This window comes from Heterocephalus glaber, unplaced genomic scaffold (assembly GCF_053883595.1).
Source record: "Heterocephalus glaber isolate CG9 unplaced genomic scaffold, H.glaber_assembly_v1.0 deba00001444, whole genome shotgun sequence".
Classification (NCBI taxonomy): Eukaryota; Metazoa; Chordata; class Mammalia; order Rodentia; family Bathyergidae; genus Heterocephalus; species Heterocephalus glaber.
Window position 1 is genome coordinate 27524208 of NW_028258297.1, and position 22601 is coordinate 27546808.

At 48.7% G+C, this 22601-nt stretch overlaps 1 protein-coding gene, 1 long non-coding RNA gene and 1 pseudogene across 5 annotated transcripts in view; 1 reads left to right on the top strand and 2 right to left on the bottom strand.

Moving 5' to 3' along the window:
* The first annotated feature begins 6745 nt into the window (after positions 1-6745).
* The window catches only part of Slc2a3 (solute carrier family 2 member 3), a 76807-nt gene continuing 60951 nt past the window's right edge, over positions 6746-22601 (top strand). The window contains exons 1-2 of the mRNA XM_021248085.2: positions 6746-6953; positions 8626-8710. Coding sequence (XP_021103744.1) covers positions 8693-8710 — 18 coding nt within the window. The 5' untranslated portion in view covers positions 6746-6953; positions 8626-8692. The remainder of the gene's footprint in view (positions 6954-8625; positions 8711-22601) is intronic.
* Positions 6948-12126, bottom strand: LOC106008115 (uncharacterized). 4 transcript variants are annotated; one of them, XR_015452349.1, is made up of 4 exons: positions 11965-12126; positions 10612-10697; positions 10138-10205; positions 6948-9054 (listed from the first exon to the last, which is right to left on the bottom strand). It is a non-coding gene; the product is annotated as an uncharacterized LOC106008115 (long non-coding RNA). The 4 variants fall into 4 exon arrangements; XR_015452348.1 differs by having other exon boundaries at positions 6948-9137; XR_002390788.2 differs by having other exon boundaries at positions 10166-10205; positions 11965-12125.
* LOC147827532 (small nucleolar RNA SNORA40) lies at positions 14021-14142 on the bottom strand (annotated as a pseudogene).

Below are 22601 nucleotides of genomic sequence, written 5' to 3' on the forward strand. Positions count from 1 at the left end.
CTGGTACCTGACCCCAACCCCTCTACCTCATAGATCTCTATATAATGTTGCTTCCACTTCTGTTCAGGGCTCATACTTTGGAGTGTGAACTTCTCTGGGCCCAACAGCATAATAAAGTTTGGATCCCTCCATCTCTCCAAGTGCTGGTTTCTTTGCCTCTGGATACCTTCAGATAGCTGTAACACTTGGCTGGAATGCTGAGCTGTCACACTTGGCTGTAACAATCAGATTGTCTTTTCCATACACTCAGTAGTGCCAAACCCCTACACGCTTTTATCCTCCATCCCACCATCCACCACTCATTACTCTTACACCTAAAAGATGCTTTTTTTCATATTCCCCTACACCCCTACTCACAGCCTCTCTTTGCCTTTACCTGGTTGGACCCTGACACCAGGGAGTCCCAACAGCTGACCTGGACTATCTTACCTCAGGGCTTCCAGAATAGCCCCCTCTGCTTCACTCAGGTCTTTGCACATGATTTACTCTCCTCCCATCCCTCCTCCTCTCATACAATATGTAGATGACCTCCTCTGCAGCCCCTAATATGAGTCATGCCATAAAGACTCCCTTTTATTTTTATTTTTTTGGTACCAGGGATCGAACTCGGGACCTTGTGCTTTTGAGGCAAGCAGCGGAACCACTGAGCTAAATCCCTGGCCTCCCTTGTATTATTAAAATATCCAGACTCCAAGAGATATCATGTCTCTCCCTCTAAGGCCCAAATCTCTTCCCTATCTGTCACCTATCTGGGCATCATTCTCTTCAAACATACCCAAGCTCTACCTCTAGATAGCATCCACCTAATTTCTCAGATTCCAGTTCCCATCACCAAATAACTCTTCCCCTTTCTTGAGATAACACGATATTTATGCCTCTGGGTTTCCAGCTTTCCCTTTTTCACTAAACCTGTCTACAAACTCACCAAGGGAGATTCCACTGAGCCCTTAGATCACAAGACCTTCCCTCACTCATCTTTCTAGTCCTTAAAAGAGGCCCTAAGACAGCCCCTGCTTTGGCCCTCCTAGACTTCACCCAACCCTTCATGCTGTATACAGTAGAGTACAAGGGATGTGCAGTAGGGGTTCTGACACAAGGTCTCAGCCCACATCCAATCACATTTTTGTCCAAACAGCTTGACCCCACTGTCATAGACTGGCTGCCATCCCTATGGGTGGTGGCTGCTGCAGCCCTGTTACTCTTAGAAACACTCAAAATCACTAGACATGCTCCACTCACCCTTTACTCTTCCCATAATCTTCAGGGACTCATGTCTTCATCCCACTTCTCACACTTTCTTTCCACTCCTCTCCTTCTTAACTCTACTTTTCACAGAAAACCCCACAGTTACAGTCACCTTGACTTTGATCCAGCCTCTCTATCAACCCACCACCTCTTTCTAAAAAGCCTGTACCACATGGCTGTATGTCTCTAATATACTTAGCAACCTCCCCTTTCCCTCACATTTCCACCTTCCCTCTTCCTGACCCTAACCACAACTGGTTCATCAATTGGAATTCATTCAAGCCTACTCCCAACTCTATGCTATCATCTCCCATGATTTTATCATAGAAGCTGCAGCTCTCCCTCCATGCAGCACCTCTCAACAGGGTGAGCTGATCACCCTGAGCCATGCTCTTACACTAGCTTAGGGCTTACAAGTTAACATCTATACAGACTCCAAATATGCATTTCATACACTACATAATCATGCTGCCATCTTGGCAGAAAGAGGGTTTCTCAGCTCCAGAGGGTCTTCAATCATTAATGCCCTCCTCATTATAGCCTTCTTTAGACCACTCTCCTACCCACATGGGCAGCTGTGCTTCACTGCAGGGGACATCAGAGACTTTCAGACTCCATACCTTCCAGAAATACTTTTTCAGACAAAACCACAAAGGAAGCAGCCAATCTCTCTCCACACCCCTAAGGGTCAATATTTTGCCCTTTCCATCTTCACCTCAGCCTACTCCCTTTCTAAATGCCAAAAATATCAAGATATCCTCACCAAAATTGGATGGGTTTTACTTTGGGAAAAAAAATTTCTCCTCACTTCACAGGCCCTATCATTCTTCGGTCCCTTCATGACAATTTTCATATGGGCTACAAATCCCTAACTTGACTGCATGAGCCTCTTATCTGGTTTCCCTTCTGGAAGGCCTTCCTCAAAACTCTCACCACTCCATGCTCTCTTTGCCAGGTAACCATGCCTCAGGGCTCCCTGAGGCCCTCTCCTTTTCCTTTTCCACATCAAGGAAGAGGTTTTTCCTTAACTCAGGACTAGCAGATTGATTTTACCCACATGCCCTGAGTGCAAAAGTTAAGATACCTCTTGGTCTGGGTCAACGCGTTCACTGGGTGGGTAGAGCCCTTTCCCACCAGCTCAAAAAAGGCCTCAGCAGTTGTTAACTCCCTCTTAGTCAATAGTATTCCCTGGTCTGGCCTTCCCACCTCCATTCAATTGGACAATGGCCCACCTTTCATTAGCCAAATTACCCAGGAGGTGTCTAAGTCACTTCATATACAATGGAACCTTCATAGCCCCTACTGGCCTCAGACATCCAGAAAGGTAGAGAGTCAATGGCCTCCTCAAGGCTTACCTCACTAAACTCACACTTCAGCTTCATAAAGATTGGGTTTCCCTACTCCTGATTGCTCTCCTTCGCATCCACACCACTCCTGAAGAACCTACAGGTTACAGTCCATTTGAGCTTTTCTATGGCCACAACTTTCTGCTTGGGCCACATCTCAGCCCAAAGGCCAGCCCCATTACAGACTACCTCCCTGTCCTACAATAAGCTCAAAAGAGATACAACATGCTGCTAACCTTCTCCTACCTTTTCCAACACCTAGCCTCACAAAGATGGTCTGGCTAACAAATGAGTTTAATTAAAGATTTAAACCCCTGGTCTCTACAGCCTATGAGGACAGGACCCATCCTGGTCATCAACAGCACCCTGATGACTATCCATGTATGAGACCCTCCCTAGTGGATATATCATTCTCAGGTAAATCTGTGTCTTGCCAATAATCTGCCTGACTCCTCTTTGTGGAAATCACAAGTAATCTCCCATACTTCCCTCAGGCTGACCCAAATTCCAGAAGATACTTAAATGCTTTGCCTATCCTGCTGCTTTGCCCACTTCCTTCATTCAAGGTTCTTTGATCTTACTTGGTTTCACCCTCAGGCCTTCACCCTTGAGACCTTCCTTACATGGATAGAAGATCTCCTTTTTCAGGGCATTCTGTGTGACTTCTCCCCAGAGGAGACTGGTTTTTGTTTTTGTTTTTGTTTTTGGTACCGGGGATCAAACTCGGGACTTCCAGCTTGCAAGGCAGGCGGTGGAACCACTGAGCTAAATCCCCAGCCCCAGAGGAGACTGTTTTCCTTCCTTCTCGCCCTCTTTCTGTTTAATGATTGACAGAGAGGACCTTAAATACCATTTCTATGATGCATTCCCCTGTGGATTTTACTTATAATCCTGTTATGGCTTCAACTCAATTGTCTTTTGCCCCAGGGAATGGAGTCATATCTCATGCTCATGTTCATCTTTGCTCTTATTAACCCCTCCTTCTTCCTCTCTGCACTCTTTGGTCTGGCTAGCCCTCCTGTTCCTTTTGCCATGTCCCACAGTTGCGCCCCCATCACTTCTCCTGGTGGCCCTTAATTATCTCTACAGTTAACCCATTTCCTGTTAAACTGGTCCAAACCTTCCTTAGCCAAAAATTGCTGTCTCAAAAATTATGTCCATGTCTACAACCACCTATGCAGCCACTCAGGTTCCTCCCCAGGTCTGGGTCCTTACTAACCTCACATATCACCCCAAATATGAAACAAAGGGCCCACTGCAACTCCTCAGCACTTTCCCCATCACTGACAAGACAAAAAACATTCAGTCTGGACGCACAGCCCAACTCCTCTAGTCCGATTTTGCTAGCACCTCTGCATATGAGAGCCCACCTAAGCCCATACATGGCCCCATAACCACTGATATTACTCTGGCCTTCCACGCCCCCATTTGCATTCAGTGTACTCTATCCTCCGGTACACAATGAAGACACCTACTCCCCCCATCAATGTAACTACACACTACTGTTATTGGCCTCAGGTGACCATGCCAATTACCAGGTTGCTCAGGATGCCCCATTCACTCAGCTTGTCTGCTTTTCCAGCCCCCCAAGGTTATAAAACCATCACTGTGGCCGGGGATTTAGCTCAGTGGTTCCGCCGCCTGCCTTGCAAGTGGAAGGATCCGAGTTTGATCCCCGGCACAATAAATAAATAAATAAATAAAAATAAAACCATCACTGCTCAATAGACAGTGCTGCAATGGCCACCACTTTCCATGGACCCCTTGTCGCCAATCTTCTACTTGCTCAGATTGCTTCCTCTTGCCTACCTTTAACCACTCCTCACAATGGCTCCTAACAGACACCAAAAGATTCTTCCTACAATGAGAAAACAGAACATTGGATGCCGGTCAAATCCCCTGCCAGGGGCCCTTCCAGCCCCTGATAAGCACTGCCTTGGCAGGTGCTCTGGGTGTCTGGGAAAAGAAAACCAGACTCACACACCTGTTTAACACCCACAACGAACTCTGCTTACCCAGCCAAGGTGTCTTTTTCCTTTGTGGGACTTCCAACTACTTTTCCCTTCCCACTAACTGAACCAGCAACTGCACACCTACCTACTTCACCTACTTCAGCCCCAAAATAGATATTGCCCTGGGAAATGAGAGCCTGCCTGTTAAAGCCCAGGTCTGACAATGTAGAGATCTATAACTAATACCCCTGCTTGTCAGTCTGGGCATCACCACTGCCACAGGGACCAGCATAATGGGTCTATCTTCCTCCCTGACCCACTATCGCTCCCTCTCCCCAGATCTTTCTGACAGCCACAAAGAAATAGCTGACTCCATTCTCACCTTACAGAAGCAGAGAGACTCCCTGGTAAGAGTAACCATCCAAAATCACAGAGGTCTAGATCTTCTCACACCTAAGAAAGGAGGGTTATGCATCCTCCTAGAAGAATATTGCTTAACCAGGCAGGCATAGTACAAGATGCAGCTAAGAGAGTAACAGAAAAGGGCTCAGAAATTAGCACCTGCCTGACTCTTGGACCAATATTTGGGGCTAAGCCCTATGGCTTCTTCTATTAATTTTACCTTTTGTCTATATCATTCTCCTCCTTCTCACTGGGGCTGCCTGCCTCCTCAGACTTCTCAGTTTTTACAGGATGGTGTTCAGGTGGTCACCAACCTGACCCTGACCACTCTTCAATAAACCCCTATTCACCCAGATCTCTCTCCCAGTTAGGCTCCCCATGCCACCCCATTTGTCACACACAAAGAAGCTATGAGGAACATCACCCACTTTCCTGCTCCTCTTTGTATATAACAACAAAAAGATGGAAACATCATGCTTGACCTGAGTGAAACCCTCTCAGCAAACATCCTGCCCTCCACAGAAAACAGGAAACCACTGTCCTCAGTAAACAGATCAGATGGGGCTGGGGATTTAGCTCAGTGGTTCTGCTGCCTGTCTTGAAAGCACAAGGTCCTGAGTTCGATCCCCAGTACCAAAAAAAAAAAATCAGAAGGCCATAAAGAAAATTTAGCACAGGATGAGCAATCTCCCTGGCGCTGAGAAGTCCAGTATTATTTATACACCTCCACTGACCATCCTGAGAACCTTGACCCCAAGCATTCCATCCCAGAGTCCTTAGGATCACAATTCCCATCCCCAAACGTTATAAAAACTTAACTTCTCCTCTGGCCAATTGCTGACATCTATCTCAATCTCAGCCTGCCTGTTTGCAGTCAGAATAATTGGGGTTTTTATTGTTGTTCCCACAAAGCCTGTGTCCCAGTAGTCTCTTGTGCACCATTTGTAACACTCAGGAAGCTGAGGCAGGAGGATCAACGTGAGTTCGAGGCCAGCCTCAGCTACACAGAAAGACCCTGCCCCCCCCCCAAAAAAGCAGGTAACCATAATGAAGATTTAGGACACCATAAATAAAATCATTCAGTATACTCTCTTTTGTGGCTTCTTTCAAATGTATATTGGTGCTATTCATCAACAGAATTGCGTGTGGCTTTCGTACACTCACTGCCCTCGCTGAATAACATTCCGCGTGGGAACGTACTGTGCCACACTACCGGGATTCTCCTGTCAAGGACACGGGTCGTCCTCCCACTTTGGGCCTTCATGAACACCACCGAGGTGAGTATTCCAGGATGCAGCCGCCCCCTCGTCCTCCTTCCCAGCCCATCCGGTGGGTGTGCACTGGTGTCCCACATGCTGTTAGCGTGCACTGGGGCACGCCTTACACTGACTGTGTTCAGGGATGTTCTTTTTTCTCATCACTGTGTGCGGATAACTCTGCCCACTCAGGCGGAGTTCACTGACTGAACACTGGGCGCAGCCTCCCTTCTCCATGCAGTGGTCTTGGAGACACCGGCGGGGAGTGGACAGCTGGACAGCACTAACCGCAGGGCTTCCCGGTACAGACAGCTGCAGGAAGGCCGGGAGCCCCGCCAGCACGCGAGGCTCGGGCTCCCGCCCTGGGGCCCATACCCTTGCCCAACAGGCCGGGCAGGTCTGAGAGACCCCGGGGGTCCTCCTGGGTGAGGGCGGGGCCTGTCCTGTGGGTGTGGCGTGACAGGGCCCCTTTCCCCGTAGGTGGGGCCAGGGGCGGGGCCGTCCGTGGGGGCAGCATGAGGAGCGTGGGCCAAGCCAGCTGTCCTAACGGCGCTAACGGTCCCAACGTCGCAGGCGCACACGGGGTCGCCAGCGCCCCCTCCAGTGCTTGGCTCAAGGTGCTTGTCGGAAGGGTGAGGAGCCCGGGCTGCGGCAGTGGACGAGGTGCATTGTCCGGATCCAGAACCGGAGCCAGAACCGGAGCCAGAACCAGAGCCGGAGCCACGGAGGGGAGCAGGGCCTGTGCCCCTCAGGTTAGGGAAGGCAGGGGTTTGGGGACAGGGTAGGCTGGCCTCGAACTCCCAGCAGTCCTCCTGCCTCAGTCTCCTGAGTGCTGGGATCATGGGCGTGTGCAGCCACGCCTGGGGAAAATGCATACATTTATAATAACATGCCAAAGGCCAACAGCGATTTTTTTTTTTTTTTTTTTTTTTTGGTATCCAGGGCCAGCACCTTTGCGCTGAGCTACATTTCAGCCCTCTTAAAATATTTATTATTTAATTTTTGAGACAGGGTTTAGCTAAATTTGCTAAATTGCCCAGGTTGGGCTTGAACTTGCAACCCTCCTGCATCAGCCTCCCAGAGTGCTGGGTTGACAGGCAGATGCGGGTGGAGTGAGGAATGGGCCAACAATCAGTAGGAGGCAAACCCAAGTCCTGCTTCGAATTCTCTGCCCTGAAGCAGGCAGGGGTGGGAGGCCCAGGCCCCCGGCAAAGTGCTGTCCCTGGTTTGTCACGGTCTACTGTCCAGGCTGAATGTAGAGTTTCCATTGGTTTCCAAGAAGGTTTAGTGTGGTTTACAGTCCATAACACCTCACTTTTAAAGGAAGTATATTTATTAGAATTAGATTAGCAATTGGGCTTTGGTGGTTTGGTTTTTATTTTTAGGTACTAGGGATTGAACCTAGAGCCTTAGCCCTGACCTACCTCCCCAGCCCGTTTTTTATTGTTCTGAGATAGGAGGGTCTTACCAAGTTGCTCAATTGCCCAGACTGGGATGAAGCTCAGAATCCTCCTGCCTCAGCCTCCCAGAGCGCTGGGATTACAGGCCTGCACCACCCAGGCCACGGTTGTTTTTGTTTTTCTCAAATGAGAACACATTAAAAGACAAGCACAGCTGACAAAGAAAAGAGGCTGGGCTGGGGAGGTGGCACTCAGAGGCCACGTCTCCTGGCTCAGCCTCCCCAGGGACTCAGGACACGAATCAGGATGGGGGGGGGGGCGGGGACCGGTCAGGGGTTCGTGGAAGGCACAGGAAGAGTTGCTGCTTCCCACTTTTTTTTTTTTTTGGCAAAATAGGACACATCAAATCACAGATTTTATGTGATGAATGTTATGATGTATATCTAAAATACAGCAATACATGTTTTGCTTCAAAACAAAATTTTTTTTTTTTTTTGGTACCGGGGTTCGAACTCGGGTCCTTGAGCTTGTGCAGCAGGCGGCAAAACCACCAAGCTAAATCCCCGGCCCACAAAATTTATTTTAAATCACAGATTTTTATGGTGGCAGATAGACAGCTGGTCCTGGTTGGTGACAGAGCAGGGATAATGCTGCATGGACACTGCTTTAAGCAAATTCAGCTTGTCTTTCCCTTTTCTCCCCACCCTCAGCCTGACTGAAGTCCTTCCCCGAGCTAGAGAACAGTGGAGAGAGTTTTACTGAGGGCCCCAGAACCAACTTAATCTAAGAAGCCACTAGAACCGGATGGGATTTCACCCTCCACAAGTACGCGCTCGGGGACGCTGAGGCAAGAGGATCCCAGGTTCAAGCACAGCCTGGGCAACTTAGTGACCCTGTCTCAAAATGAAACAATAAAAGTATGATTGGGGCTGTGGCCTGACACGAAGGCCCAGGCTTCAGTCTCCAGTCCCACATCCACGCACACGCGAAGTGACTGAATCACAGGCCGATTGCCGCTTTGCAGGAAGCTGCGCCCGGAAGAGGAGCCAGAGGCGAGGGGTTCCCGGTGCCGGTAGACGGGGGAGGACAAGATGGAGAAGAGGCACAGGGTGAGTGGGGGCGCTCGGGCCCTGTATGAGCGCGCAGGGTACTATCCAAAGCCCAAGGCCGAACGCGTTGGTGTTGAGGGTGTTGAGCGTTACAGTTGCCCCGGGGCTCAGGGAAAGCCGAGGAAATCCGGGCGGGGAGCGGCGTCCCTGGTGGAGGACAGCGGTGCTGTCCAGAGCAGATCGGTGCTGTCCGGAGCAGATCCGAGCAGATCGGACTGGATCGGGTCCCGCCCACCCCAGGCTGTGTCCGCATCACTGAGCGTTAGGGGAGCTAGGACCTGGGAGAGGGAAAGCAGAGGCTCTCCTTCAAACGTGTTTCCAAAAGTCTGCATCTTCGAGAGAATCTAAAAGGTCGACAGGGTTAAAAGACGGCACAGTCACGTGACTGGTGAAGTCAGTCTCGGGGTGCAAGAGGCGCTCAAGAGCACTGTGAGGTCAAGGGATGAAACAGAAGCTGGAGTGATCGCTTTTGTTGTTGATACTGGGAATGAATTGAACTCAGGGCCTTCACACTGGACTATGTCCTCGACCCCCTTTTTAAAATTTTTATTTATTTCTGTTTGTATTTGTGAGACAGGGTCTCGCTATGTAGTTCAGCCTGGCCCTAAACTTGTGGCGATCCTCCTGCCTCAGCCTCCCAAGTGCTGGGACTACAGGTGTGCGCCACCAGGCCCGGCTAGCTCTTTTTTAAATTTTGAGACAGGTTCTTGCTAAGTCACTCAGTTGTCCAGGCTGGACTCAGACTTGCTGCCCTCCTGCCTCAGCCTCCTGAGTGCAGCGATTACAGTCATGCACCACCATGTCTGGCCATTATTTTATTTTAAAAGAACTGTATACCTTTGAAATTTCCAGTAATACAAAAATTAAAAGACAAAGTCCCTTCGAATTTGGTGAGAATTAAAGTTTAAAGTGTTCTTATTAGCAATTTTTAAAAAGTGATTTTGGGCCAGGGATTTAGCTCAGTGGTTTTGCCGCCTGCTGCACATGCACAAGGACCTGAGTTCAATCCCCGGTACCAAAAAAAAAATTTTTTTTTAAATAAATAAATAAAAAGTGATTTTACTGGGGCTGGGGATTTAGCTCAGTGGTTCCGCTGCCTGCCTTGCAAGCATAAGTACCCTAGTTCGATCCTCAGTACCAAAAAAAAACCCAAAAAACAATGTAATTTTACCTTTGATAATGCCATTTTGACATATGCGTAAAACTGACTATGAAAATTTGTCCAATATCGTAATAGTAGATAGGTCAAGAGATTCAGATTTAAGGGAAACCAGAAGAGCTAGATTAAATGCATTGTGTAAACCAGGCATGGTGGCACACACTGGTAGTCCCAGCACTCGGGAGGCTGAGGAAGGAGGATCACAAGTCTGAGCCCAGCCTGTGCAATTTACCAAGTCCTGCCCTCTACAGGAAAAAATAAAAAAGACCTGGGGATGTAGCACAGCAGCACCGCACCTGCCTTGCAAACACGAGGTCCTGAGTTCGATCTTGAGTACTGAGGAAAAAAAAAGAAAGAAAACCCTCAACAATAAAAAATAGGCAAAAGACATGAACACATATTTCACCGACAAAGGGTATATGAAGTAGTGTCAAAAATATGGTGAATGTTTAGTGGGTATTGTTTTGTTTTGTTCTGAAACCATCTCACATGTAGTCCAGGCTGGCCTTGATTTTACCGTGTAGCCCAGGGGCTGGCCTCAAACTCGTGGGAATCCTTCTGCCTTGGCCTCCCAAGCTGGGATTATAAGTGTGTGCCATCACCCAGGCTCTCCAATACACTTTAAATCATCTCTTGAATTTTTAAAAAATTAATGCAGTGAAATTAATTTTTAAAATACAGTAAAATTAATTTTTAAAATTAATCCCCTCAAAATACTCCCCTTTGCTTTGAACACACTTACCCCAGCATTCTTATTGATTTCTGAAGAAGTTCTGGACGTGCTCTTTTGAGAATGTCTTTGCTTGTGCTGTCCGGCTGCCTTCATTCCTGAATGGATTCAAAATGTTTACCTTCAATAATCATTTGTCTTTGGGGAAGCTCTATAAGTCACACCGTGCCATACCTGGTGAATAAGGTGGATGCAAACACACCACTGTGTTCTCACAAGCTCACCTTTTCATTGGACAAAGTTACTTGGCAGCAGTGTTCACCAAATATTTGATCACACTTCATACAGATACAAAAAGAGGACTTTCACAGCTGCTTCAACAAGTGGCAAGAATGATGGAGTGAGTGTATTCAAAGTGAAGGGGATTAATGGCAATGTGTCTTTTACTGTAATGATTTTATTTTTGTGACAGGGCCTCACTATATGCAACCCAGGCTGTCCTTGAACTCACAGTGATCCTCCTGCCTCAGCCTCCCAAGTGCTCAGGTTACAAGCCTGCATGGCCATACCCAGCCATAATTTTTTTAAAAATTAAAACAGGGGGCCAGAGATTTAGCTCAAGTGGTTCTGCCGCCTGACCCAAGTTTGATCCCCTGTACCAAAAAAAAATAATAATAACAATAAAAATTGAGATAGGGTTTTACTAGGCTGGCTTCAAACTCACCATAATCCTTCTGCCTCAGCCTCCTAAATGCTGGGATTACACGTCTGTTCCTCCATGCCCTGCTTTACTGTAATAATTTTTTAAACTTTAAATGCTATTTTTTATCAGCCTTTGTATGGATACAAATAAGCACATGAAAAGATGCTGAGTTTCATTAGCCATTAGGGAAATATGAATGAAACCACAATGAAATATCACTGTATACTTATGAGGATGGCTAAAGTGAAAAATATTGAGCGTGCCAATTGCTGGTGAGAAACTTATTCCACATTAGTGGTAAAAATGTAAAATGCTACATTCATGCTGGTAAACTATGCGAGTTTCTTTCTTTTTTTTTTTTTTTTTTTTTTTTGGTACCGGGGATTGAACTCGGGACCTTGCAAGGCAGGCACCGGAACCATTGAGCTAAATCCCCGGCCCCATGCAAATTTCTTACAAAAGTAAGTAATGTACCTACCATATGACCAGCAATTGCATTCTTGGGTATTTATCCCAGAGGAATAAAAGCATGATCATACAGAAACCTCCTATGTACAGACACGTGTCCAAACCTAAAACACAGCAGAGTCCTGTGGACCTATGAATATTCATAACAACTTTGTCGCAGCCCAAAAGACAGCTACAGCTACGTTCTTACCTACCATCGAATACAATACGACTGGGAGTAAAAGGAATGGATTGTTACGGACACACATACCAACCTGGATGGCTTTCAAGGGAGCTATACTGGAGGAAAGGCGCTATCTCAGAAGATTAGATGTGGAAAGGCCCCATTATTTGCAGAGTGACAGAATTAGAGATAGAGCACAGCTGAGTGGCAGGGAAGGTCACCGTGCGTGGCGTGCGTGCGGGGCGGCCCCTGTAGGAATCATGTGCTAGACTGCGTGGAGCCCAGTCTCGCGCGTGCGCACACGGGTGCCCGTGCGGCTGCTCACGTCGCAACTCGAGCTGCTGCGGTCGCACTCCCCACCTCGGACCAGATGCGCCGAGTACCCAGTGGTTTTGAGGGCAAAGAGCAGCGAGGCACAGCCCAGTCGGTCGACACCGACAAACTCCAGCCTGCGTGTCGAGCACCAAAAGAGTGACAGGGACCGGAGCGAAGGAGCCTCCCGCCGGCCAGGACTAGGGGCTGCGGCGCGAGGCTGTGCGGGCGCCGAGGGGGGGCACGGGCTGCGAGTTACCTGTGGTGCGTACGGCTGCACAGGAATCGGCGATTATCTCAAAATAAGAAGTTGGGAAGAATAAGTCAAGGGCCTAGGGGCTTCAAAGCCGGCAGAAGGGGAGTGGGGCCGGCAAGGCGCGCTGCGGGCGGCGAGGCGGCGTCAGGCGCGGAGCGCCGTGCGGGGACGGCAGGGATAAGTTTTTTTAAGGCTTCTGGTGGTGCTGGGGTTTGAACCCAGGGCCTCCGCACTGAGCTACCTCCCCAGCCCTCACGTCTGTTTCTGTGAGAAATGCCTCTGGCTGTGGGTGGGGCCGCGGGGCGGGGCCGGCGCGATGGGAGGCGGTTGGGGGCCCTTGGTACTCTCTTCCCTGCAGCCTCGCAGCAGCGACGTGCAGTCTGCAGCTCGGAGATAAGGTCCGAGTGGGCCGAGATCTGATAAGGGTGGTGCGGAAAGCCTGACCTTGAAGAGAGTCCAGAGGATTGAACTTGAGGGACGAACCTGGATTTGGGGATGCCGAGGAAAGGCAAGGAGAAACCAGCATTGGTTGGTGTATCAAAAGCTGGCACCGTTGCACAGGATCCCAGCACTCAGGAGGCTGAAGCAGGAGGATCGCCATGAGTTCGAGGCAGCTTGGGCTGCATATGGAGACCCTGTCTCAAAAGGGGGGAGGGGAGATTTTGCATTAAAAGAAAGCTGGGCAGCTGGTTTATAGCTGAGTGGCGGAGCGCTTGCCTAGCGTGCATGAGGCCCTGGATTCCATCCCCAGCACTGCAAAATAAATACGAGGGAATAGAGGTGGGGTCCTCATCTGGAGAGGACACAGATCAAGATAATAATTATTTTTCATTCCTGTGACAGAACCAGAGTTAAAAGAATTTTTTACATGAACACCTTGATACCCACCACCGTGATTTAAAGGACAGAAGCTAGCTCCTTACTATCTATCTGTGTGTCTACCTGTGACACACAAATTTGTATCACTAGGGAGAGTCTTGCTCAAAGATATGACGACACAGATCTATTGGAAAGGGAAAATTTTACACTATAAGGATATTATTTTCAGGTAAAATCGTTGAGTGGGCAAGAGAGCAAGAGCCCCGGAGCTGGAGTGGAGGCTGCAGTAGGAGAGGTTGATCCATCTCACCGGAAGCCAGGCCCAGGGTGTGCACAGCTAAACGAGAGATCCGCTGATGATGTAGGCAGCTGGGGAATCGCTCTTCTATTTTCGCAAAGAAATAATGAATGTGGTCATAAGCTGAGTGAAAAAGAAAGGTCTCAGAGATTTACCAAAGAGGAAGAAGTAGAAAATCATTGTCTGGAAGAATAAAGAGAGTGGGTTGGGGGCCGGGGATTTAGCTCAGTGGTTCTGCCGCCTGCCTCAAAAGCTCAAGGACCCGAGTTCGATCCCTGGTACCAAAAAAAAAAAAAGAGAGAGTGGGTTGATCTGCAGAAAAAGCCTTGCTGGGATGTGGCTCAGCAGTGGCCCACATGCCTAGCAGGCCCCAGGTCCAGGCTAGCCTCGAACTTGTGGTGATGTCCTGTCTCAGCCTCCTGAGGGCTAGGATTACAGGGATGCACCACCACATGTGGCAGTAATGTTCCTTCTTCTATGCATCAAAACTATACTGAACAGTGAATTCTGGATTGCAAGAGGATTTATTTTTTGCACCCATCTATAAGTCTTTGTCCACAAGTTAAACAAAAATGTACATAGCACTATTATTTTTTCATTTTGAGACAGGGTCTCAGTATGTCCCTGAACTGCTCAGGCTGGATTTAGATTTGCAGTCCTCCTGCCACAGCCTCCCAGTATGCTGGGATCACAGGCATATCGGAGGGTTGGGATTTTACCAAGGAACACAAGGGAGGGGAAGGGCCTGGGAGTTTCACATTTATGCAAGCGTGCTGAGAGTGCATGAATCAGCTCACTGAGACTGGGTGATGTGGAACCAAAGGAGAGTGGTGAGCAATGGAAACCTGACAGGCTCAGTAGGGATTCTACCCAGAAATCCGGGGTGGGGAGAAAGTGATAGGTGGAGCCAGGCATGGTGGCCTGCACCTTTCATCCCAGCACTCAGGAAGCTGAGGCAGGAGGATCACCACGAGTTTGAGGCCAGCCTGGACTACACAGCAAGACCCTGTCTCAAAATGAAATTAGGGTTGGCCCGGGTATTTAGCTCAGTGGTTTCACCGCCTGCTGCGCAAGCGCAAGGTCCCAAGTTTGATCCCGGTACCAACAAAAAAAACCTGACAGTAGGAGGTGGTTGGGGGAGGGTGTGGCTCAGTGGAGGACGCCTGCCTATGTGTGCGGAGCCAGCAGCAGCACCTAAGTGTCAGAATAGGACGGAGAGGCTGCAGTCTTTACTCTTGACTGGGACGGGCATCTCCCTGGACACGAGTGCCCAGAGAGGGCTGGAAACAAACGGGGGGGGGGGGACAGCATGCAGATGACGTGTCCCGTGGAAGGTGGCCCAGGAATGATGACAGCGGTGGCAAACAGCGAGAGTGAGTCAGGCTTGTGCATCTTCCCGGAATGAGGGAAGTGACCCCAAGGGAGCAGGACTTCCAGGGAGCTGCGTTTGGGCGGGACTGAGCCCGGAACTGTGGAGTGTGGAGCGGGACTCAGCGCCCTGAGTCTCTCGGGGAAAGCGGAACCCGCCTGACCACTTTCAGGCCTTCCCGGTGAATGCGATTACCTTGAAGGATGAAGAAAAAGCCGCTCTTAGGAGGCTGAGGCGGGAGGGTCGCCACGAGTTCGAGGCCAGCCTTGGGCCACTTAAAAAAAAAAAAAAAAAAGCGGAGAGGGCCGGGGATTTAGTTCAGTGGTTCCGGCGCCTGCCTCACAAGCGCAAGGTCTCGAGTTCGATCCCCGGTTACCAAAAAAAAAAAAAAAAGCGGAGTATGGGAAAGCAGCGTTTTCATTTTTGTTTTACTTTTTTAAATTTTGTTTTTGGTATTGAATGCAGGATGTCAAGCGCTCTATCGCTAAGCTGCATCCCCCCCTCGGGTGAGTTTGATCCAGGCCTCACTCCGGGGTCTCCCAGCCCTCTCCCCCCACCTTTCTAAATGTTTAAAACATTTCTGAGTCGGGGTCTTGCTAAGTTGTCCAGGATGGGCTCTACCTTGGGATTCTTCTCCCTCAGCCTGCCGGGTTTCTGGGGTTACAGGTGTGTTCCCCGTGCCTGGCCAGAAATGGCTTTCCGATGGATTTTGAAAGATAGAGCAGGCCGGGGATTTAGCTCAGTGGTTCCAGCGCCTGCCTCACAAGAGCAAAATCCAGAGTTCGATCCCCAGTACCAAAAATAAAAAGGAAAGATGGAGCGTATTTTGAGGGAAATCAGCGCTTAAAGGTAACGACAGTAGCGAGGGGAAACGCTAGCGCGCTGCCCACGCCTGGGCCCTCAGTCTGCCTCGCTGTTGCCATGGCGCTCGCTGGGCGTCGCCGCTTCGCGTGCGGTCTGGCCGCCGGCCGCCAGGTGGCAGTGCTCGCCGCTGCGGCGCCCCAGAGAGGCGGAGCTGAGCGGCCCGCTGGTCTGGCGACCTTAATTAGCCCTGCAGGCGAAGCCCTGGGGAAGACATTAAATATGTGAGCCACGGAGGTGGCACTCCGCAAGCTGAGGCAGGAGGATCGCCATGAGCTCGAGGCCAGCCTGGACTACAGAGTGAGACCTTGTCTCAAACAAACAAAATATTAAATAGAGGCGGGTGTGGTGGCGGACGCCTGTGACCCTAGCACTTGGGAGGCTGAGGCAGAAGGACCCTGCCTCAAAAAACCCTCTATAAGCAAATTTGCAAATATGTAGGGGAAAGGTCAGGGAGAAAGTAAAAGTAAAGTCAGCTGAGTGACTTGTGCGTCAGAGAGTTAAAGACGGGAAGGACGCGTGCCCCCCCCCCCCAGCTGGGTTTGATCCTAGCCAGCTGCAACCAAGGAAACTCGGGAGCTGATGGGAGACCAGAGGCTGAGGTCACCACCGCAGGGGCTCAGGCCCTGTCTAATAATTACCTCTCCCTAGTGAGGAGGAGGCCAGGAGACACAGGAGGGGAGAGCACGCATGCGTGGGCCGGGAAGCACGCGTCCGGGCGCTACCACAAAGCCAGGGTGGTTATCCGCGGCACTTTGTTTTCTTTTTTAAAACTATGCAACCCCCTCACACACCTTTAATTTGACATCTCAGATTTTCTTAAGGTTTAATTTGCTGCTAGGGATCAACTTCTGCAGAACTTGAGCTATATCCCCAATCTTCTTTTAAAGACAGGGTCTTGTTAAGTCACCCAAACTGGGCTCCAACTTGGCAGCCTCCTGCCTCAGCCTCCCATAGAGCCGGGATTACAGTTGCATGCTATCACATCTGACTAAAAAGCAGGTTTCCTAAGGGCGATACTCTGGAGCCAAAAAACAGGCACCTCTTCTGGCTGAGACAGTGTCGCCCCAGTGGGCTGCAGGCTCTTTCAGCTCTGCTCATCCCCAGAAACTACACAAGGTCCCAGCCTCCACTTGGCCCTCAGATTGTTCAGTCATGCTGGGCTTGATAGTGCAAGCCTGTAGTCCCAGCACTCGGGAGGCTGAAGCAGGAGGATTGCTGAGAGTTCAAGGCCAGCCTGGAGTACATAGAGGGACACTGTCTCAAGAAAAAAAAAAGGCCTTATAGACTTTAACTTTCTCGGGGGGGGGGGGGGGCAAGGGTGGCAAAAACCTTGGAATAAAGATAGTTCATTCAATTTATGGAAATACAAACTGTTCAGGGCCATTGTTCATGGGTGAAGTTATGAACAAATCAGACTGTCAAAAAAAGACCACTTCCCCTTTTTTTGCTTTTTAAGACAGGGTCTCCCTATGTAGTTCAGGCTGCTGAGATTACAAGCATGTGCCACCATGCCTGGCACCTTTTTTATTTCAAATAATAGCATTAATAAATGTCTTGGGCCGGGGATTTAGCTCAGTGGTTCTGGCGCCTGCCTCGGAAGCTCAAGGTCCAGAGTTTGATCCCCGGTACCAAAATAAATAAATAATGTCTCTATGCCTAACGTATTTTTTCCAGTAGTGGGGATTAGACTCAGGGACTTCACACTACGATAGCTTCCCCTTTTTAATTTTATTTTTATTTTTTAACTTTATTTTGGAGACAGGTTCTCATTAAGTTGCTAAATTGCCAGGTAGATCCAAATTTGCAACCCTCCTGCCTCAGCCTCCCTAAGTGCTAGGACCCCAGGCTCATTTGCCAAACATCTTAACTTCTTAATTCTAAAATAGCCAGATATGGTATGGAATTTTGCTTAAAGTCTGTTCACCCATTAATGTTCCCAGAACTTTAGCACATTTAGGAATCTGGGATCTGGGATGTAGCTCAGTGACAGAGGCTTGGCTGGCATGCACAAGGCCCTGAGTTCAATCTCCAGACCTGACTAAATGAATGACAGCAGCAGATACCCAGGGTGACACATCTCCGGATCCCACCCCACTGAGTTTGGAATTCCGCAGGCTGAGGTGGGGCTGAGGTCTGTGTGTCTCCCGGCTGCTGCTGGAGATGCCGCTGTTCCCGGAGCAAGGGAGTCAGACCAGACGCCCTGATCATCGAGTCCCGGCTCGTCCCGCTCCCATCGGTGCTGTAGCCTCCTCGCCACTGCCTTCCCCAGGAGCCCTCAGTAAACTTCACGGTGGCTTCGTGGAGATTCAGCCTTCTTTCCCAAGGCAGGAGAAAGAAGGGGAAAGAATAGAGAAGAAAAAGGAGGAAACCAGACATATTAAAGAAAATTGGTTTTAGGAACAAAAACACATTGGAAATGGAAGATGTCGAAAATTACTGTGAAACAAGTGCTTGGGGATTGTGGTGGTGCATGTGACCAAAGCAGCCAGGTTTTTGTTGTTTTTTTGTTTTGGGATTTTTTTGGTACCGAGGATCGAACTCCGGTCCTTGCGCTTGCGCAGCAGGCATTGAAACCACTGAGCTAAATCCCCAGCCCAGTAGCCAGATTTTTACATGTCAGATTTTCTACTTACAAAAAAGTAAAGTTTTGCACAATATGATATAGCTACTCGTAATGGTAAAAAACAGTTTTTAGATCTCTTCCATGTTACGAGGCTGGCACATTAAGAAGGAGCCTCTGGATCGAAGAGCAGCCGGAATGCTGCTCGGCTGAGGCCGCCACGACCTGGGGGACAGGAGGCCTCGGGGTTACGGAGTCTGTGTCAGTCTCGTCCAGGGAGCAGCCATCGGAAAACAGATGGGAGCTGGGTGGACACCGCTGTCCTGAGAGAACGTGAGGGGCCTGCCGCAGTCCCCGGAGCCAGGCTCCTCAGGAGGGCCAGGCGCCTCACTGGGCCCAGACTGCTGCACTGACTCCCAGGCGCGGGGAAGAGAGAGAGGTGCCTTCGAGGACAGGCGACTGAGGGACAAGCTCTTGCGTGGCCTTTTGTTCAGGAAATACTGACTTCCTGTATTGTGCCAGAGTCAGAGCAGTAGCAACTTTGTACTTAAAATTTACAAAGAATTTTTTAAATTAAAAGATAATTTAAATAAATAAATAAATAAATAAAAGATGATTAGCTGGGGGGCTGAGGCAGGAGGATCACTTAGAGTTCCAGGCCAGCCTAGGACACATAGTGAGTTCGAGGCCAATCCCACTACTTATCGAGACCCTGCCTTCAAAAAAAAAAAACAAGAGGGGGCTGGGGATTTAGCTCAGTGGTTTCGCGGCCTGCCTGGAAATCGAAAGGTCCCGAGTTTGATCTCCAGTACCAAAAAAACAAAAACACATTTTTTTTTTTTACAAAGAATTTTAACTTATAGTATAATCCTCCCATTGATATGTCTTTTCTGAGGTTTTTGTTAGTAGATTTATTGCACACAACACATAGACATGTCACATTTTCCCCCTTTTTCCTTCTGCACCCTTGTCTGCACACCGCCTTCCCATCTCCACAAAGACCATGCAATGTCTCTTTTGTTTCTTATTTTTATTATTACTTTTTACAAGAGCACAAATCCACTTGTATTTTTCATTGGTTTACATCCTTGAGGGGCACAGCCTCGCGCGGTTCGGCGTCCGGCAGCCCGGCAGGAAGGCTGCTCCGGAACTTGGCTGCAGCCGGGTCCCAGCAGGCCTTGCAGGCGCTACCAGCCCTGCGGAGGCGGAGACGGCGGCGGAGCCCCTCGGATTCAGCCACAATAACTTAATGGCCCTTTCAACACCCACTAGCAGATTTTCTCTCCTAATTATGTTTCATCCAATATGAAGAATTTTTCTTGCAGCTAAGACAGATGGGCAGCAGGGGAAAAGGAACAAGTGTGCTGCATGACACAAGAATAATTGAAAAGTGTCCTCAGCACATCACCCGACCCAAGGCAAATAACTTACTTACAGACTTCTCTTTTTTTTTTTTTTTTTTTTTTTTTGGTACCGGGGATCAAACTCGGGTCCTTGAGCTTCTTATCTGACCTCAGTCTTCCTCATAACCTAGCTGGTGGGGCAGAACATCAGCAGTTTCTGTTGAGGATTGCTAGATAACTCCCTGATATGTGGAATCTAAAAGAGATGACCAGAAAGTAGAACAGAAATGAGGACAGTAAGTCCTAACTTAGCAGCGAATATCATCTGGGAGAAGGTTTGTGAGTCGGTTTGTTCTCAAATCGGAGGCGTGAGTCGCTGGCACAGCGGACTGCACAGCCCCGTGGTCTGGCGCTTGCTCTGCAGTGTTGGGCCCTGGGTTACAGGCATGTATGTGTACGGTCAGTGTGGTGGGCGTGCACTAAGAACACAGATGGTAAGGACAGAACACTCCCCATTAGCCTTACCCATCACCTGTGGCACTTACATTCTGTTAAAAGTCGTTTTGTAGTGTGGGCGCATCCAAACATTGTATGGGACATATTGATGCTTTACAGAGTTCCCTGTCAGGCGCGTTGGTGCATACCTGTGATCCCAGCACTCAGAAGGCTGAGGCGGAGGACTGCCACAAGTTCCATGGCTGCCTGGGCTACATGAGTTCAAGGCCAAGCTGGACTGCATAGTAAGACCCTGTCTAAAAAAAAACACAATAAGGGCCAGTGATTTAGCTCAGTGGTTCCGGCGCCTGTTGTTGAAGAGAAAGGTCTCAAGTTCAATCCCCGGTACCAAAAGAAAAAGCACAACAAAGCAAAACATAACAAAAAACAAAGTATTTATTGTTTATCTAAAACACAAATGTAACTGGACATTCTGTTTGCTTGCTTTTATTATTATTAATTTTTTTATTTATTATTATTTTTTTTTGCAATAGGGCTCACTACATGTTTCAGTCTGGCTTTGAAGTCACTATGTAGCCCAGGCTGGCCTTGAACTCCAGTGATTCTCCTGCCTCAGCCTCCCAAGTGCTGGGCTTACAGACATGAGCCACCATGCCCAGCTTGCTTTTGCAAAATCTGGTGACCCTGCCTGTTTATCCTTGTTTGTTTGTCTGAGACAAAATCTTGTTAAATTCCCCAGGCTGGGCTCAAACTTACGATCCTCCTGCCTCAGCCTCCCAGAGTATTGGAATTACAGGTATACACAACAATGCCCAGTTGAGAAATTAATTTTTTTAAAGCACATTGCCAGCCATAACTCTTGTCTCCACTGATAGTATTTGGGAGGTAAGAGGAGCCAGTCTGAGGGGAAGTTGTAGTCTTGAGTAGCTTTTCCAGTAATTTACTGGAGAAGCTATTGGGAGGTCCCAGAAATTTAACTTCTATTCTCAAATTTATTTGTGAGTCTCAAATCTTACCCCTAATTTTAAGAGGTTTGTTTTTCTTGAGTTGGTTTGGTTTTGGTGCTAGGGATTAAACACAGGGCCTGGCCAAATGCTCTCTCACTGAGCCACACACCCAGCCCCAATTTAAGAATCATTTAGTTCTCCTTCTCCACCGCTGGTGGGAGTGCAGACTGAGGCAACCAGTCTGTTGGAAATCAGTGTGGAGATACCTCAAAAAACTAAAAGTAGAGGTTCCATTTGATCCAGCCATACGTCTTCTTGGTATTGTCCCGAAAGAATTAAAAGAATCATACCACAGTGATATATGCACACCCATGTTTATAGTGGCACAGTTTGTAATAGCTAAAGCTTGGAAACAGCCCAAGGGTCCATCAACTGATGAGTAGATAAAGAAGATGTGGGTTTTTTATGCAGTGGAATACTACTCAGCCATAAAGAAGGATGGGCTTGAGACATTTATAGCTAAATGGATGAACCCTGAGACCACGCTCTTAAGTGAAATAAATCGGACACACATGTTTAAATACCACATTGTTTCTCTAATGTGAGAAACTGAAAGCAGAAATAAGGACTGAGAAGTATAATGGGTGTTGGGAAATGGGAAGAAAGTGTTCAAATGGGAAGGTGAACAAGGGAGGAGAGAAAGAGAAAGGAAGGGACAAGAGAAAGAGTGAGACTAGAAGGAAAAGTGGAAACAAAGCTTCTGCACAGAAAGGCCTTGGGGGAAGGGATATAATAAAGTAAAATTTATTTTTAATAAAAGAATTATTTAGTTCTATTTATAAATCAACCCTGGAATACAGACATTGGTGCTGTCTTACAATGAGCATTGTGAAATTTTAGAACAAGGAAGGGGCCAGGTGTGGTGGTGCACACCTGTAGTCCTAGCACACTGGGAGGCTGAGGCAGGAGGATCACAAATTCAAGTCTTTCCTAGGAAATTTAGTGAGATCCTGTCCCAAACTAAGAAGGGGAAAAAGAGGGTTCTGGGGTGTAGCTCTGTGTGCGAGCTCTGTGTTCAATCCCCAGGACTGGTTAAAAAAAGGAGAGAAAAGGGCTGGGGATTTAGCTCAGTGGTTTCGCCGCCTGCTGCGCACGCGAAAGGACCTGAGTTCGATCTCCAGTACCAAAAAAAAAGGAGAGAAAAGAAAAGAAAGAAGGAATGGGCCAGGGATTTAGTTCACGGGCACTGCGACTGCCTCACAAGCACAAGGTCCTGAGTTCGATCCCCAAGTACAACAACAAAAAAAGGGGGGGGGGAGAGAGAAAGGAACTGGGGAAGGGTTTTGAAAGTCATTTGATCCCTGGAGATCCCTGAAACTGAGTCTCCAGCGCGGTCCAGCGGGGCGTGGCCTGTACATCCCACCCCCCCACCCCCCCACCCCCGCCGCCTGCCCGGCCACCTCTGCCCCCTCCTCCCCCGTCCCTGGCCCCTCATTCCTGGGTT